Here is an 18,773-nt window from a genome sequence, read left to right on the forward strand (position 1 = left end):
GGGACGTGCCCGGGGGAGGGGGAAGTAGCTGCCAGTTCAAGACAGCCACCAACAGCTCTGAGAAGAAGTAAAACGCTCACTTCAACTCATAACAGGCATTGCTCCACCACTGAAAAGTGACCATTCACTTCAACTCATGATAGGCATTGCTCCACCGTTTTACTCTCTTTGGAAGGCTCTAATGGCCTTCCAGTGCAGGAGAGAGTGGGGGCATGTCCACGATGAGATGCCCTAGGGGAGCTCCTCCCCTTGCACCACATCTATTCAGTTGTTCACCAAGGTTAGGGTGGGGAGCAGTGCTGTGTTTCTATCTCTTATTCTTGGCTTAGTATATGATTTCAGGTTGTGTTTGTGCATTTGGTGGGGCTACTGTGTTAAAAAACACGGGGAAAAGCCCGTTCAGATGAAGAAAGAGAAGTTTCCCAGAATCCCAAGTTACCCGTTTTGCCTATGCCCTCCTCCAACTTTGGGATCATCATGACCGGGAGCTGACTCTGCCCCTCAGCCCTTTGAAAAAGGTATTTTTCCCGCCGATTTTTTAAAAACTTCTAGCGCGCGACCCGTACGATGCAGAAAGTTGAGAGTAGTCTCAAAATGACCCCCATCCACGACTCTCTGTGCACAAGAATTTTCAGAATGATAGCTTAAACCCCCCCCCCAGTTATCCCCGATTCTTTCCCTCAATGCAATCCTATGGGCGAAAAGCCGAAAACGCAGTTTGAGCCGCGCGGTTGACCCGATTTTCACAAAAGTATAGCACGCGACCCAGACAACGCAGAGAGGTGAGAGTGGTCTCAAAATGACCCCCATCCACGACTCTCTGAGCACAAGAATTTCTAGAACGATAGCTTCAAAAACAACCTAGTTATGCGCGATTCTTTTCCGCAATGCAATCCTATGGCGAAATGTTTTCAAGATGGCGACCGGAGCGCTCCGCCTGAACTAGGAGCTCCGAAAAATGGCCGCTTCTCTTCGCCTTGCTTCTAGGGGGTCCGCGGTCCGCTCCTACTCCGCCTCTGGGTAAGGCGGAGCAGGCCAATCCGCTACTGCTTCTACGCTCCTAATCGGAGCGGATCACACCCCTAATGACTACATGTTTGAATCCACTCTTGTGAGGGGTGGTGGACATCTACCTACACAAAGAAAAGTGGAATGGTATTCAGTTCTAGCCTCAGCAGTTTCCTCTGGCTGGTAATGTTCAGAAAAATGTCTTCTGAAGGACCACACAAATATGGGGAGAAAGGTGTTAAGTGATACATTCCATGAAGAATTAAGAGGCAATTTCAAATCCATGGTACAGGGTTATGTGTTTGAATGATCTCCCATAAGTAGTCAAATAGCATCTGGGAGGCCAATATTTTTATTATTAATGTCACTGTTTTCATCATGACATGCATATCTAAATCTAGATTTAATAGATTATCAAATATACATTAGAACAGCTAATGTGGAATATATCCTCTTTTTCCACATTAGTTGTTCTCTGCTGTTTAATTCAGGTCTCAGAAAAATAATACAGCATTTGGGGAAGAAGATGAAGCCCAGTAATCCAGCAGTGGAGGTTAAGATAGAGAAGATCTTCACAGCTGCGGTGTATTTCTCATTGGTGCTCAGAAAGGTTGGACCAAAGGACACCCAGACATTGCAAAACACCAACATACTGAAGGTGATAAATTTAGCTTCATTAAAACTGTTTGGAAATTTCCTGGTTAGGAAAGACAAAGAGGAAAGACCATGTAAAGGAGAGTGCACCCCAGCGCTCTGCTGGTTTTCACTGGATTTAGCACGGATCCCCAGGCACAGACACTCACAGCTCTCAATGTGAAGTTTAAGACCTTCTTATTTAGGTTAAGGGTAGGATTACATGGGGTAAACAGGGTAAAATTTCAATAAAAAGCATGCATAGTATAAGAACCCAATACTGCCTGCAAATACCTACTCCCACCCAAGACGTACTGGCAGGGAAGGAAACAGTCATAGTTCAATAGCAGTCTCACATTTTATGTCAACTTAGAGATTATCACAGCATGGATAAATAACACCACATATGGACTCAGCTGGTATACAAGCAAAAGTTGGTACCACTGAAATAACTTACATGTCCATTGAAAAAGTTAGATCAAGGAACAATGAGGCAAATGGATCAAGCAATAAACTTGGATGCATTGAATGTATCTTAGAGCAGATCTACACCAAGCAGAATATAGCACTATGAAAGCTGTATGAAAATGGTATATGTAGGCAGGATCTACACTACTACTGCTTTATAGTGGTATTGAAGTGAACTGACAACTGTTGGGGTCCATGACATATTCCATATACCACTTTCATAGTGCTATATTAGGGTGACCATATGAAAAGGAGGACAGGGCTCCTGTATCTTTAACAGTTGCATAGAAAACGGAATTTCAGAAGGTGTCATTTGTATACATGGAGAACCTGGTGAAAATCCCTCTTCATTACAACATTTAAAGGTGCAGGAGCTATACTAGAGTGACCAGATTTAAAAGAGGGCAGGGCACCTGCAGCTTTAACTGTTGTGATGAAGAGGAAATTTCACCAGGTTCCCCATATATATAAATGACACCTGCTGAAATGTCCTTTTCAATACAACTGTTAAAGATACAGGAGCCCTGTCCTCCTTTTCATATGGTCACCCTAGCTATATCCTGTTTGGTGTAGGTGTGTTATGGGCCCCAACAGTTGTCAGTACACTTCAATACTGCTATAAAGCAGTATTGTAGATCCTGCCTTAGTAGGCTCAATTGGCTTGTGGATTGATAACTTTGGATTCTTTACTTTTTCTTCTTATTAGGTGGTCCCTAGTGTTCAATTCAATTCTGGCCTCCTCAAAATGCAGCTTTAACTGTTGTGATGAAGAAGTAATTTCACCAGGTGCAACATGCATACAAATGACACCTTCTGTAATTCCCTTTTCTATGCAACTGTTAAAGGTACAGGAGCCCTGTCCTCTTTTTCATATGGTCACCCTACCTTAAAATTGGTGGTGAGGGTTCCCCTGTTGGATCCTGGAATGGATCTTGGTTATGTTTTCCATTGCTTTGTTAATTGCTGAGGATCTGGAAGAACAGAAGACTCAGCAGAAACTTAAAGGTCAACTCTACACCTGGACATTGAGTGTCATAATTGAATAATTGTCTAACTGATTGTCTTCAATTAAGGGTTGCAAGGAGTTGCATCATTGTACAGGTTGTCTATAAAACTAAATGTGTTTTCATGTTCATTCTTACTTCCATGTCCCTTACCCAACTTGATGTGAGCTGTATTGACTGACCGTTTGTAAGTATTTGTATCTGTACTGCCATAACTAAATTATATATTTATTTGCCAGTAAAAGGTTTGTTTTAACCTACATGAATCTCTGTCTTAATTCACGTCTTTGCTGACTTGGCTGAGAACCACTGCAACCTCTTCTAGTCTCTGGAAGGCCCAGACAGAGACTTAACACAAAAGGTTATGTGCCAGAATCCCAGTCTGTGCCATAACTAACCAGCTATTAAAGCCATAACTCAACAGGTTATGGGCCCAGTACAACAAGCTGAGCCATAACGCACAAGTTTTTCTCAGCAAGTGCAGTAGGACTAAAGAACCTTGGTTGATTAAATCCCTGAGCGTCTTTGTAAAAGTCGTTGGGAACAGACAACAGAAGCTATTTCGGATAGCAGTGTCTGGAAAATCACACAGAAAAGGACTGGCAGGAGTGGTTTGAATTTAAGAGGGCACTGAGGAATCTGAATCTGGATAGACGGTCAGGCCCTGAGAGAAATTAAACCACTGAAGAGGTTGTAAACCAGAAAACAACCTGTTAAATTGAAATTATGGCAGTAAATGTTGGGAACACTGTCCCTATTGAGTTACTTACAGACGAAAATTATATGTCATGGTCATTTAAGATAGAAATGAGCCTAAGAAATCTTGGACTGTGGGAAGTTGTAATAAATGCCCCAGCAGAAGATTTGAATGCAGCCGAGTTACGCGAGTGGGGACGTCGCGCTGAGAGGGCAAAAGCTCAAATTGTTTTGTCTATGAGGAACGATCAACTGTCTTATATAAGCAGAGAAGACACTGTTGACGTTATCTGGACTAAACTCAGACTTGTATATGTCAGAGAGACTGCAGGTGCTAGAATAAGCTTAACAAGAAAGCTTTACCGTACACTTATGAAAGAGGGAGAAGATATAAAAGCTCATTTGCAGGAATTAAGAGACTGCTTTGAAAGTTTAAGTGCAGCGGGCTTACCCTTAACAGATGAGATGAAAGTGTACATGGTTTTGTCCAGTTTACCACCGTCTTGGGACGTGCTGGTGACAACGTTAGAAGCACTGTGAGTCCAGGACATGTCATTAAGTACAATCTCTGGAAGATTGATAGAAGAGCAACAAAAGAAAAAATTACGAAAGCAAGCCCAAAGCAGTTCAGGTGACAAACCAGACATATTTCCAAAAGGGTCTGGGTATGAAGGGGTTAAGGCTTTGGTGAAGAAGGAGGAAGATGAGTCAGCATTTTCAACTTCGAAAAAGTCCAAGCCTAAAAAGTTTCTTCAGGTGCCAAAAGTTGGGGCATATTCAAAAGGATTGTAGAGTCAGATTACAATCAGAGCCCAATGAAGAAAAACCCCGAGGGAAGAGTAAATCAGCGCAGCTAGTCACGGCAGAAGTGAGAAGTCAGCTCTGCAGGCAAGCGGAAGGCGGGAGCAAGAATTGGCTCATAGATTCGGCTTGAACCACCGTGATTTCTAATAGACGTGACTTTTTTCCAGAACTTCAGGGACTCCTCTGAAAAGTCTATAGCGCTGGCCGATGGGACGAAAATCCAAGCGTCTAGGGAAGGGTTGGTCGGTGAGCCTTGAGAGGCAGAGGTCCCTTCCATACCATTTATGCAGAGAATGTTTAGCCCGCCGCAAGTTGGTGATCCACCAGAGGGGCAATGACCTTGGGCTTCTGAATGAGAAGGCCCTGATATTGCAAGTAGGACTAGACGTAGATTATACATGGAGATGTTGGCCAGATATGTGGATCGTATGGTCAAATATGCTGCCTCGATGCCATTGGTGCGAGGGATGGGGAGCCAAGATTTAAATAGGGCTGTTAAGTGTAAACAGGGAGATTAGATGGACCCTACAGGTCCTGTTATTTGCCTTCCAGGCAAGAGCTTTATAGGGCAGACGAAGTTTATCTCTCTGATGCAGGGAGTGATATTTTCCTGCAAGATCTGCATGTGGCTTTGCGGGACTTCATCCCGGGTTGGTGGGGGAAGGGCACCTAAGTCGAGTCTTGGTGCCCTTCATTGGCAGGGATATGTGCGGGAATTGGCTATATTAGATAGGGACGGTGAGCACTCTGGCACCTTTATGGTGATTGCCATATCCGGACGGCCTGCTCCTTGGGGCTATGCGGCTCCAGTGCCGGGATATGATATGCCTTTGGAGACCATCCTGTCTTCACCTACTCGCTGTCCCTTATGGCAGTGGGCGGGGGTGTCATAGGGTGGTCTCCCCACACTTACAAAGTGTCACATAAGGAAGGAGCCGGATTTCCTGACTCCTTGCTTTGGAGGGTGGCTCGTCCATAAGCCAGGCAAGCAGCCTGAAATAAGGACTTAATTCTCGCACTTTCACATGCAGATCCAGGGAGGGATGAATCTTTCTAATTATTAATAAAAAGGCCCTAGTTTAACCCAAGCTCTTGTGTCCGTGTCTTTATTCTATGCTTTTGCTTCCTCTCGCAAATATATGATATGCTGAATAGCAGCTTGAATTAAAATAGGAGAAACTTATCAATTCTGGAACTTTTAACATTGCTGTATCTGTGGCAACACTTTGGATCATAAGAACATGAGAATAGCTGTGCTGGATCAGATCTAGGGCTCATCTACACCAAGCAGGATATTCCACTATGAAAGCGGTATATAAAAGGCAGGAGCCACACGAGTGCTTCATGGCAGTACTGAAGTGCACTGACAACTGTTGGGACCCATTGACACATATACCGTATATCATTTTCATAACACTTTCACAGTTTAATATCTTGCTTGTTGTCCTGCGCCCCAACAGTTGTCAGTGCATTTTGCTACCACTATAAAGCAGTATGTGGCTCCTGCCTTTTATATACCGCTTTCATAGTGGAATATCCTGCTTGGTGTAGATGAGACTCTAGTCTAGCATTATGTTCATTATGTGAACCACCCAGAGAGCTTCGGCTATTGGATGGTATAAAAATGTAATAAATAAATAAATAAATAAATAAAAATAATGTTCACACAGAGGCAAACCAGCTGTCAACCAGGAACCCACAGGTAAGACACGTGTGCAACAGCAAACTCCCACCAATGTACATCAGCAACTAGTATATATAGGCTTTTGGCTTTTGGCATTTTGACTACTCCATGAAGTAGACTGTTGAATCCAAGTTTCAAATTCTTTAGTTCAAAACTTGTCATTTTTATTATTAGAAAGTTGAGGTTTATAATGATAGAACTCTGTGTGTGTGTGTGTGTGTGTGTGTGTGAGAGAGAGAGAGAGAGAGAGAGAGAGAGAGAGAGAGAGAGAGAGTCACTTTAACTAAAGGGGAACTCCTATGTCCGTTTATTTAAAGTATATGGCTTAAATTGAAACTTTTGCCTGACTCAACAGTTTTTGTATTACATTTTCCTATCTTAATGACTCCTTTTTTTGTTCCTGTTAGGTTTTTGTTTGATGGATGGTTTGTTGTTCATTTTAAGTTTAGAGGACCAATAAAGACTTCTCCAGAGTTGTACTAAACATATTTTCTTCTGATATGCTGCAGTTTGCATATAATTCTTGGGTAGATGATTATCTACTCTATACTTATCTAATTTAAGTTGGTTATTTCTACCTCACCCATCCCCCAAGCTCCTAGGAGATCCATTGGTATTTAGCAAAACAATGAGCCAAGAATGTTACTAATATCCACAATGACATTTAAAGTTAAAGCTAGAAGTAAACAGGGTTCCTTCCTTCAGTGTGATCACTGGGGACTTTATGCTGTGCAGACTGAGCTTCAAACCAACCAAGCGAGGGCTCTCCAAAGTCATATTGCACTGTTCTAAAATATTCACAGGATGGTGTGGGAACTGGTCAATTGGTGTCTGGAAGGAAGATTTCTATTCAACATGCTGCTGCTTATGGTGTCGCCATTTATGTTGCTGCCACTGGTATCATACAATGCTCCAATTGATGAATGTGTTGCTAGTGACCGCCTTCATATTGTTCACAAGTATTATCAGCCAGGAGATCTCATCATTGGCGGTGTAATTTCTCAGATCTACACATTTTCCAGACTTATAACCTTCAAAGAACGTCCCTCTGATGCACTCTTTGATGAGCTAGTGTAAGAATTTGATTTCCTATATGCATCATGCATCTCTCTTTCTCTCCCCAGATAATATTTCCTTGTAAAATCACCCACTTGATTTTAAATTCAGATAAATATTAAATGACTGTAACTGTTACTTCTCTTTTGTTTCAGGATGGCAAGGATCTCTTCTTAAGCCACTAGTGATAGTAGCAATAGCAGTAGCACTATCGGCAGGATCAGAAAGGCAGTTTGCCCTCCCTTTGTCAATAATACTAGAGCCTAACCTGGGGGGTGGGGGGTGGGATCTACACTATTGCTTTTAAAGCGCTTTAAAGCACTTTGAAAACGTTTTGAAAACTGTATATACAGTTGTCAAAACTGTTATAAAGCGCTTTAAAGTGCTTTAAAGCAGTAGTGTAGATCCCCCTGGGGTCATCCCATGAAACTGATTGATGGGAGATTTAGGAAAGATATAAGGAAGGACTTCTTAACACAGCACATAGTTAAACTATGGGATTCAATACCACAAGATGTAGTGATGGCCACCAACTTGGATGGCTTTAAAAAGTGAGTTGGATAAATCCCTGGAGGAGAAGGCTATCAATGGCCAGTCCTATGGCTATGTGTTACCTCCAGTATCAGAGGCAGTAAGCCTGTGTGCACCACTTGCTGGGGAACATGGGCTGGAGGGTGCTGTTACACTCATGTCTTGCTTGTGGGTTCCTTGTCAACAGATGCTTGGCCACTGTGTGAACAGTGTGCTGGACTAGATGGACCCTCAGTCTTAGCAGGGGGTTGGACTCGATGGCCTTATAGGCCCCTTCCAGCTCTACTGTTCTATGATTCTATGATACAGCATGGTTCTTCTTATGTTCTTATTAGGTGTAGCAGTAGCACTACCACCACTACTATCCTTTGCATTAATGCCTTTGGCTTGGCCATTTTTGTAAAACTTCTTTGGACTGGGGCCATACAAGCCATGCATTAGGTATACAGTATAACAGACATGTTTAATATGTATAAATGTTTAATATTCATGTTTGTGTTTAATCCATATATTAAACATGTAATAAACATAAGAAACTAGTCATTCTGTGTCTAGTTGCAAGTAGCACACAGCGACCCTGTTCAGACAACGTGCTAAACCATGCTGCCTAAGCACAAAATGGTTACTGGAATGCTTAACCATGGTTTACAGTGTCATCTGACACACCTTTCCCCTAACCATCTGCCCTGTTAACCACATAGCCTTAGTGGTTAGGCTCACTAAGAAAAACTAAACCACAAAAGGGTTAAAAGTGTTGTCTGAAAGCATTCCGCATGTGTTTAGCATTAACCACAGCTGAACATGGTTAAGCTAACCACAAAGCCCAGAGTGTTGTCTGAACCAGGCCTTTAAGAGATATGTAGACAATATGGTAGAGATTCAGAAGGCAGCAAAATGGGCAGGACTGGATCTGAAGGGCTTAAGTTATAGGAGGTCACTGATGGGATAGCATATAGGAGGGAAACTTCACTGTAAGAGATGTTCAGCAATGGCACCAATTACATAGTGGTGCTGAACACTTTTTCTACTGGGTTCCTTCAAGCAAAGATTATTATTTTATTTATTCATTAATTTATTTTTATTTATTGCATCTATATCCCTCCTTCCCCCCCCCATGGAACCCAATGGGGCATACATAGTCCTCCTCCTCTCTATTTTTATCCTCACAACAACTCTCTGCGACTCACCCAAAGTCACCCAGTGAGGTTCCATAGCCTAGTGGGGACTAGAACCCAGATATCCTGACCCCCAATCTAACACTCTAGCCACTACACCACACTGGCTGTCCCCATCATCATGCATCTCTCTCTTGAGGATACACTAGTCTTGGGGTCCCTGCACTGAATATAGTGTTGGATTAGTTGGCCTTCAGGGTCCCTTGTATGATTTTATATTGAACTGAAATATATCAAATCTTATATATAGAAGCAGATATAATGTAATGCTGCACATAACTCTCAATGCAGGGTATTGATTCAGAACTACCAGCACATCCTGGCCTTGGTATTTGCTATGGAAGAGATCAACAAACATCCCCAGATCTTACCCAATATCACCCTAGGCTTCCGCATCTATAATAGTTATTTTCTTGCAAGCTGGACCTATCTTGCCTCAATAAAACTTCTCTCCACACAAGGAAAGTTTGTTGCTAATTACAAGTGTGATGTCGAAAATAATCTAATAGCTGCCATTGGAGGACCTAACTCTGATATTTCTCTCTTCATGGCAAGCATTCTGTGCATGTATAAGATTCCACAGGTAGGTTGTGCATGTGGGACATGGGAGTTTAACAAGCCATATGCCCTACTCTTGTTGGTAAAGGTGATCTTTGGGAGTTGGGATGGTTCTGGAAATAGGAAGTGTTGTGACTTCAGTTATAAGCAAATGTTTGTAGAGGAGGTCTTTCTCCACAAGACTAAATGTATTTCAGCAGAACATCTACATTATATTCAAAGAATAGCAATACTATTTCATAAACTTAAAGGGTGTTGTTGTGGATACCATGGACTGCAAATAAGACAAATAAATGGGTTCTAGAACAATTTAAAGCAGAACATTCACTAGAAGTGAAAATGTTGAAATTGAGGCTATCATTATTTGGACATATAATGAGAAGAAATGACTCATTAGAAAGTATAATAATGCTGGGCAAAACAGAAGAGAGAAGGAAAAGAGGAAGACCATACAAGAGATGGGTTGACTCCATAAAGGAAGATACAGACATGAAGTTACAAGATCTGAATAGGGTGGTTTACAACAGATGTGAATGAAGGTTGCTAATTCATAGGGTCAACAAAAGTGAAAGTTGACTTGAAGACACCTGTTTTTATTGATTTATTTATTTGTAATTTCTCTCCCTACCTCCTCATGCTCTTTTTCTTAGATCATATATGGTTGTTCTCCAGTCATTAACAGCAGAACCCAAGGACATTTCTATCACCAGATGTTTCCAAGTGGGACCTTGCAATATAGTGGAATTCTTCAGTTGCTTCTGTTTTTTGGATGGAAATGGATTGGGGTGATGTTTGTAGATGATGATAATGGAGAGGAGTTTGTACAGAATCTGCTTCCAATATTTTATGACAGTGGTATCTGCTTTGACTTCAAAGAAGCCTTACCAAGAACAACATTTTCCAGTACCATTGAAGATACTGTAGACACGTGGCTTGAAACACATATGGTTATCTTGAGAAGCACGGCCAGTGTTATACTCTTCCACGGTGAAATTCAGACCATGATATTTTTGAGAATATTTTCCCAGATTCCAGAATTTCTCTACATTCCAACGAAAACCAAAGGTAAAGTCTGGATTTTGACAGCCCAGATGGATTTCACATCACTTCCCTTTCAAAGAAGTTGGGACATAAAGTTCATCCATGGTGCTTTATCCGTTTCAATTCACTCAAAGGATGTGTTTGGATTCCAGAAATTTCTTCAGACAAGAAACCCCACCTCAGAAAATGAAGATGGGTTTATCAGGGATGTCTGGCAAAGTGCATTTGAATGTTCTTTTCCTAGCACTCTCAATTTAGATAGAACATTTGAGAAAACCTGCACTGGAGACGAGACGTTGGAGAACCTTCCAGGGTCTGTTTTTGAAATGAGCATGACTGTTCATAGTTACAGCATCTACAATGCTGTCTATGCTGTGGCACATGCTCTGCAATCCATGCAATCATCAAAATTCAAATACACAAAAATGGCAGATGGTCAAAATCAGAAGCTTCTGAATCAAGAACTGTGGCAGGTAATCTCCTAAGGACACTAATGCAGGGGACTTAACATATCTCTGTGTGCCCCAGTAAGGCCTAGATTGTGTGGGAAACTCTCTGTGTCAAGTTAGAGTTTCAGCATCTATCTACTACGGACTTAGCTAGACCTAAGGTTTATCCCTGGATCATCCCGAGGTCATCCCTATTCATGTAAATGACACACAGGGGATCCTGGGAGCAGGTAGGGATGACCCCGGGACGATCCCGGGATAAACCTTAGGTCTAGCTAAGGCCTAGGTCTGTCATAGGGTGCCTTCTCAGCCAGTTTCTGCTGCTCCAACTTGCATAGGTACTGTAGTGGACTTGATTATTTGGGGTATGCCTGATGTGGACAGCTGATTATAACTACTTTTATAGTATTATATTCATCAAAACATATGAGCGCATAGGGCATTTAGATCATCATTTCTTTGTAATGTCCTTGTTGGTTTGATCCCCCCCCCCCCAGTCATAATATGTTTAATTTCATGAATTGCACTTGAGATTTGTTCAAACGGATGGGTGCAATTTATGCATATTAGTATATTACCTAGATATAAATGCTTTTTTGAAGGGGAAAAAAGTGGGGGGGGGAAGGTATGAGAAGATGAACTGGATTTCAGGGAAATGCCCAATGGCTCGTCTCACAAATGCAAGGTGAAATCAGGTGAGCCTAAAAAGACTGGATTTCTCCATGACAGACATTCTGAATTCTGCTTCATTGTTAGGGTGTTTTATCATTTATTTTTGTGGTGTTTTTGATCTTGCATTATCACTGCAAGGTGGCCAAGCGTGTTGTGTGTGGTTTTCTTTCTCTTACACATCTCTCCATTACTCTGCAGCCTCCCAGTCTCCTTACACTTCCTGATCTAATAATAATAATAATAATAATAATAATAATAATAATAATAATAATAATAATAATCCTGCATTTTGCCCAATACTGGGCCTCAAGGTGGCTTTACAAATTTTAAAACATATACAAACCTAGGAAAATAAATGTACCAAAAATTTTACAATATTAAAACATAAACTTCACAAGTCCTTAACATAGATGGAGGACAAGATTATTCTCCAAAGGCCTGCTGGAACAAACAAGTTTTTGCCTGCTTCTGAAAGCCCATTAAGGAAGGAGCCAGCCTAACTTCCCCAGGAAGAGAGTTCCAAAGCACTGGAACAGCCACCAAGAAGGTCCTCTCCCATGTTCCCACCAAGCACGCCTGTGAAGATGGTGGAACTGAAAGAAGGGCTTCTCTTGAATATCTCAAAGCACAGGCAGGCTCATAAGAGAGAATACGGTCTTTCAGATAACCTGGACCCGAGCCATATAGGGCTTTATAGGTCATAACCAGCACTTTGAATTGTGCCCGGAAACAGACTGGAAGCCAGTGGAGCTGTTTTAACAGGGGAGTTGTATGCTCCCTGTAACCAGCCCTGGTCAACAATCCGGCTGCAGCTCTTTGAACCAGCTGGAGTTTCCGAACACTGAAAAATCCATATACAAAGAATTACCTCATGATGTCTTCTCTTGGGCATTAATAGTAATGTGGGAGCCCCTACAGGCTGCTGGAGAGATGATTGTACCATGAAAGTCAGGGTGCCTGCACACACTCCTGGGCCACCTCTGATGTAAGAACAAGAATCAAACGCAACAATGAGGATATATCTGAAATTTTCTCTTCACTGTTGTATTTCTTGTCAAAAGCAATTTCTTTCTTTTTCTTTCCTTTTTTTAAAATCAGATTGAATGAGAATGGTCAGAAAACAATGTGAGAGGAACTTTTGGCACAATAATATTCAATAAATTCATTTGGTAGGGAGGTATACTGGTGGACTCCATCCAGATCTCTACCCATCCCTATGTCATTGGGCCTGTTCAGGAGATACCTTAAACCATGGCTTTAACCATGGTGGTTACACCAGAAAGCCAGGTTGTGTTCAGAAGACACCTAAACCATGGCTTTAACCATGGTGGTTATACCAGAAAGCCAGGCTGTGTTCAGAAGACACCTTAAACCATGGTTTTAACCACGGTGGTTATGCCAGAAAGCCAGGCTATGTTCAGAAGAACTTTAAACCATGGCTTTAACCATGGTGAATAAGGTTTTTTGATTTATTCACCATGGTTAAACCCATGGTTTAAGGTGTCTTCTGAACACAGCCTGGCTTTCTGGCTTAACCACTGTGGTTAAAGCTATTGTTTAAGATGCCTTCTAAATGGGATCATTGTCAATTAGAATATGAATTGGCGCACCTTGTTTACATGATAGATGTTTCCTATAAGTGATCCCTACCAGAAAATGGATCTTCCATGTTTAATTGATTTTCTGTTAACATTGTAGAGTGTGACATATGGGTTTTTTAAAAAATATATTTTTAATTATGTCAGCTGTGATTTTGTTGAATGATGGGTTTTTTTCTCCTTGATTTATTATGTATTTATTTGATATTTACAGTTTTACCTTTGGGAAGGCTATTTGCCAAAATTCATTGACTAGTAGTGTATTTTTACTTCATTTTAACAATTATAGTATTAAAAGGTGAAATGGAATGGCTTTCAACAACACTTTTGGCAGTGCTGAAAAACATCCTTACTTTCGTCACTATTTTGGGGTAATGTGAAAAAGGAATGGAAGTAGCCCTATGAGAGAAGCAGAAAACATTGTTCACAATTCAAAGGGGCACATTTTCCCCACATTGGCCCTTGCATCATCCTGAATATCCTTATTAATTACAATTTCCGTTGTCTCAGTGTAGCTCCACCACTATCTAAGAAGTGTCTCATTCAATAACTCTGCTGGAGAAAAAGTTTCCTTTGACCAAAAGGGAGAATTAGTATCTGGATTTGATATTATCAACTGGGTCACATTCCCAAACCAGTCCTTCCTTAGAGTCAAAGTTGGAAAGATAGACCCCTTTGCTCCACTAGACAAACAATTTACCATTTCTGTGGATGCCATGATATGGCCCAGCTTGTTTAATGAGGTAGGGCTTGTCTGCATTTTGGTGCGTATCAAATCATTTCGTTATATTTGAATAAGTAGTTCACCATTTAGACATCGAAGAAACTGTGTTTTCTGTCAGTTATATAAAATTCTTGTGAATGGATGAAGAATAAACAAAATAAAGCCATCCATCTTTGGCAAGTTGCTTCAAGTGGATGAAAATGGCAGAAAACTAGGGATGGGTGATAAAGCCACTCTGGCCATGGCTAGACCAGGCCTATATCCTGTGATCATCCTTGTGCATTCAAATGACATTCTGGGAGCAGGCAAGGATTTTCCTGGGGTAATCCTTAGGTCTAGCTAAGGCCTAAATAAAAAAAATACTGTATTTGATTTACCCAATTTGCACCTCTCAAACTTTTCAGTAAGTCCAGAACAGGTTGTATTCCCAGATCTGCATTTCTGATAAAGCACATCTTGGGGGGAAATGTGCATGCTAGGGGAAAGTGGACACAAAATGCAGTTGTGTGGTATCAGTGTACACAGAATAGTAAATGGGGATTTCCCAAAGCAAGATTTAGTCTTGAACTCAAAACAAACCAGGCAGGTTCTGTTGTAGTCCAAATTTAATCAGACTGTTTTCCAGAGAACTGAATCAGCATCCAAACTGAATCTTGTGGTTGGTTGTGCATACCTCTAAATGTAACATCTGGATGGGAAGTAAGACCAAAGCTTCCAAAAGCTTATTGGATGCAAAATGCTTTCCACAGATAATACTGTTATGCTATTTCAGTAGCATATTGTACACCATTGTTAAGTGCAGTGTTATTTTTTTGTCAGGCCAGCATCAATATTGCCGTGTGTGCACACATGTGAGTAAGCATATGTATATGACCCTTGACCTGCCACTCAACATCACATGGTGTTCTAGGAGCCAAAGTATTCGTGCAGCCCCACTGTAGATCAATGAGTAAAATGTAAAGTGGAAGCAATGTTCTTTCATTCTTAAAATATACTACCTTTCATTTTCACACAGGTACAACCTCTTTCTCTGTGTAATGACAATTGCCATTCTGGTTATAGAAAGACAAAAAAAGAAGGGAAGCCATTTTGCTGCTACAATTGCCTTCCATGCCCACCTGGGAAAATTTCAAACAAGATTGGTATGATATGTCAAGAACATGGACAATTTTTCTAGTTCATATTTATTTTTCAATGTTTTGATCCAACAGATACAAATCTGGATGTATCAATACTCACTTCCCTGAAGGTTAATGAAATGCTCATAATTCAAGGGAGCTGCTGATAACTGGACAATATCTGAAATAATTGCTGTTTGTGTATGCTGTTTGTTTATTTCTGGGGCACATTCCCCAGAAATAAGCAACTGGAGAATGATTTCAGCTGCACATTCAAGCAAAATACAGGAAACAATAACTTCATGAAAGCAGAGTGTGATCTCATTTGGGGCTTTCTAATAATGCTTGATTACTGCAATAGGCCTTCTGTGTAGATAGACAGATCTAAAAACTAGGGCTGTGCAATGCTTCAGATCTGAGGCCATAGCTAGACCTAAGGTTTATCCCAGGATCATCCTGGGTTCATCCCTGCCTGAGCGCTGGATGCCCTGGGTGGCACTTAGATGAACAGGTTTGACCCCAGGACAATCCTGGGATAAACCTTAGGTCCAGCTAAGGCCTATATCCTGAATCTGAACTGAATCAGGGTGATTCAGACCTCCCTAAAACAGATCCAAAGCAAATCGGGGGAGGTCTGAATCACTCTGAAGCGAATCGGATTGTCCAAATTGTTTCAGACCAATTTGGAGATTTGGACCCTTTCCCAAGCACGTAGAGAAATGAAAACTGGCACCATGATAGGGCATAAGTAGGGCTTCATCTCTGCCAAGATTGAAGCATATCGGTTCATTCCCTGATTTTTAGGAATTTTGTTAATGTTTGAGGTTTTAAAATAAGTTTTTCAAAATACACAATCATCATGTACATTGATGGTGCTATATAAATAAATAATAATAATAATAAGATAAAGAAAATAAACTCAGAACCTTGATAGGTCATAAGTCAGTCTTTAGGCATGCCAAAGACTGACTTATGACTTTTGTAGGAGGTTTTTTAAAAATGTTTGAGGTTTTAAAATTAGTTTTTTAAATTACACTTTCATTTTTAAAGGTAAAGACATATAATTTGGCAACATGATAGGTACTAAGTAGGGCTTTAGGCATGCCAAGTGTGAAGCACATTGGTTTATCCCCTGATTTTTAGGATTTTTTTAAAGATTTCCACCTCAATATTACTGTCCCCATTTACAAAAATACATTCATCTCTTTTTTTAAAGATAAAGAGAGGACACTTAGCTCCGTGATAGATTCTAAATAGGGCTTTAGGCATGTCAAGTTTGAAGCACATTGCTTCTACCCCTGATTTTTAGGATTTTTTTTAAAGTTTGATTTTTTTTAAAAAAAAAATAGTTACACTGTAATTTTTAAAGTTAAAGTCACTTAGTTTGGCAACATGATAGCACCTATGTAGGGCTTTAGGCTTGCCAAGTGTGAAGCACATTGGTTCATCCCCTGCTTTTTAGGAATTTTAAAAATATTTCCCCCTCAATATTACTCTCCCCATATTGCTCCCAGCCTAGTAGTGTGTATTGCAGTCAGTACACAATTGTTTCTTATCTTAATGGGAAACTCATGAATTAACTTCAAAAGACTCACGTAGGGGAGATTAGAACTTCAAAACACACAAGGAACAGTGTGTGCTGATTGTTGATTAGATAAGACACCTTCTGAAATTGCTCTTTGTTTGAAAAATCACATTTTAAAAAAGTTATTGCGACCAAACTGCTGCACAGATCTTTCTAAAAATTTACACACATCACAATCATGACTCCATCTGTTACATCAACAAGGTCCATGTTTATATCTTGGGGGGAAAAAGTTATAGTCATTTATTTCTCCCAATGCATGGCTATACGGAAAATGTGTGATCTGAATCACAATTCAGACCTCTGAATCTTGCTTCAGATCTGGGTCCGAGGTTGGTCAGTGGGGTCTGGATTGGTCCAAGGAAGATTGGGCCCAATTCAGAAGGTCCAAATGAGGCTCCAAAGCAGATTGAGAGGGTCCATGCACAGCCCTACTAAAACCCCATGTCTTTTCGGGCATCAGGTGATTACTTTTTTTCATTCTTCCAGGCATTTAAACAAACCTTTTTCTAGTGTTTTTTATGTTATATTCTGCTGCTGGCTTTAATTTGTTTTCATATGGTGTAATTATTTTTATTATTTGTTGCCATTTTTATCTTGATTTTATTCTGCACTGTTTTTATTCTTTATTTTAACGATTGTATTTATTTTTAATTTATTCTACACCACCTAGAGAACTTCAGTTATTAGGAAGTTTATAAGTAAAGTAACAAATGCATGCATGCATATATACATAAATGTTTTCTTTTCCAGACATGGACGACTGCTGCCAATGTCCAGAAGGTTATTACCCAAACCATTACCAGGATTTATGCATGCCAAAAGATATACACTTCTTATCATATGAACAACCCTTAGGAATCAGTTTGGCAATATCTTCTCTGTCATTTTCTTTCATGACATTTTTAGTGCTTGGGATCTTCATTAAGCACCACGACACTCCAATTGTCAAAGCCAACAACCAGAATCTCACTTATGCACTCCTTGTATCCTTACTGCTCTCCTTCCTTTGTGTTTTCCTATTCATTGGTCGACCTGACAAGGTGACATGCCTGTTTCAACAAACTGCTTTTGGCATCATCTTTTCAGTGGCAGTTTCCTGTGTGTTGGCCAAGACAATCACTGTGGTTCTTGCTTTCATGGCCACCAAACCAGGGTCCATAATGAGGAAATGGATAGGGAGAAGTCTCGTAGCCTTCATAGTTTCCCCCTGCTCCCTTATCCAAGCTGCTATTTGTACTGTGTGGTTGGCAAGTTCTCCTCCATTTCCAGATTTCGACATGCACTCAATGGCTGAAGAAATTGTGCTACAATGCAATGAAGGTTCTCCTATAATGTTTTTCTCTGTCTTGGGCTTTATGGGTTTCCTGGCTATTCTCAGTTTCAATGTGGCTTTTCTAGCCAGGAAGTTACCTGACAGTTTTAATGAAGCCAAGTTCATCACCTTCAGCATGTTGGTCTTCTGCAGTGTCTGGCTGTCCTTTGTTCCAACTTACCTGAGTACAAAAGGAAAATACATGGTAGCTGTGGAGATCTTCTCCATCTTAGCATCCAGTGCTGGATTACTGTGTGGTATCTTTCCCCCCAAATGCTATATCATTTTGCTGAGGCCCACCTTAAACAGTAAAGTGCAGCTATTAAAGGGAAAGCATTGAATAATCTCAGAATAATTACCCTTATTCAGCAAAAGATACCTGTGTGTCACACTGTAAGCAAAAATGGAAAGTTTTGTGTTATCTTTGAAAAATTAGCTGGAGAGAAATTATTGGCTTATTCCTTCCTATATGATCAAAAGGGCAGGGCTCCTGCAGCTTTTACTGTTGTGATGAAGAGGGAATTCCACCAGGTGCTGCATGCATACAAATAATACCTGCTGAAAATCCCTTTTCTATTCAACCATTAAAGATACAGGAGCCCTGTCCTCCTTTTCATATGGCAACTCTATATTAAGGAGTGTCCAAAATGCAAG

The 18,773-nt window shown here is 40.7% G+C and overlaps 1 protein-coding gene across 1 annotated transcript; it reads left to right on the top strand.

Annotated features, from left to right (window-relative positions):
• Positions 1–7,152: 7,152 nt before the first annotated feature.
• Positions 7,153–18,459, top strand: LOC134405771 (vomeronasal type-2 receptor 26-like). Its single transcript, XM_063137026.1, has 6 exons — positions 7,153–7,370; positions 9,465–9,642; positions 10,268–11,131; positions 13,893–14,120; positions 15,117–15,243; positions 17,558–18,459. The coding sequence occupies exons 1-6, from the start codon at positions 7,153–7,155 to the stop codon at positions 18,457–18,459; spliced, it is 2,517 nt and encodes an 838-aa protein (XP_062993096.1).
• Positions 18,460–18,773: the final 314 nt, after the last annotated feature.

The sequence above is a fragment of the Elgaria multicarinata genome, chromosome 11 (assembly GCF_023053635.1).
Source record: "Elgaria multicarinata webbii isolate HBS135686 ecotype San Diego chromosome 11, rElgMul1.1.pri, whole genome shotgun sequence".
Taxonomy (NCBI): Eukaryota; Metazoa; Chordata; class Lepidosauria; order Squamata; family Anguidae; genus Elgaria; species Elgaria multicarinata.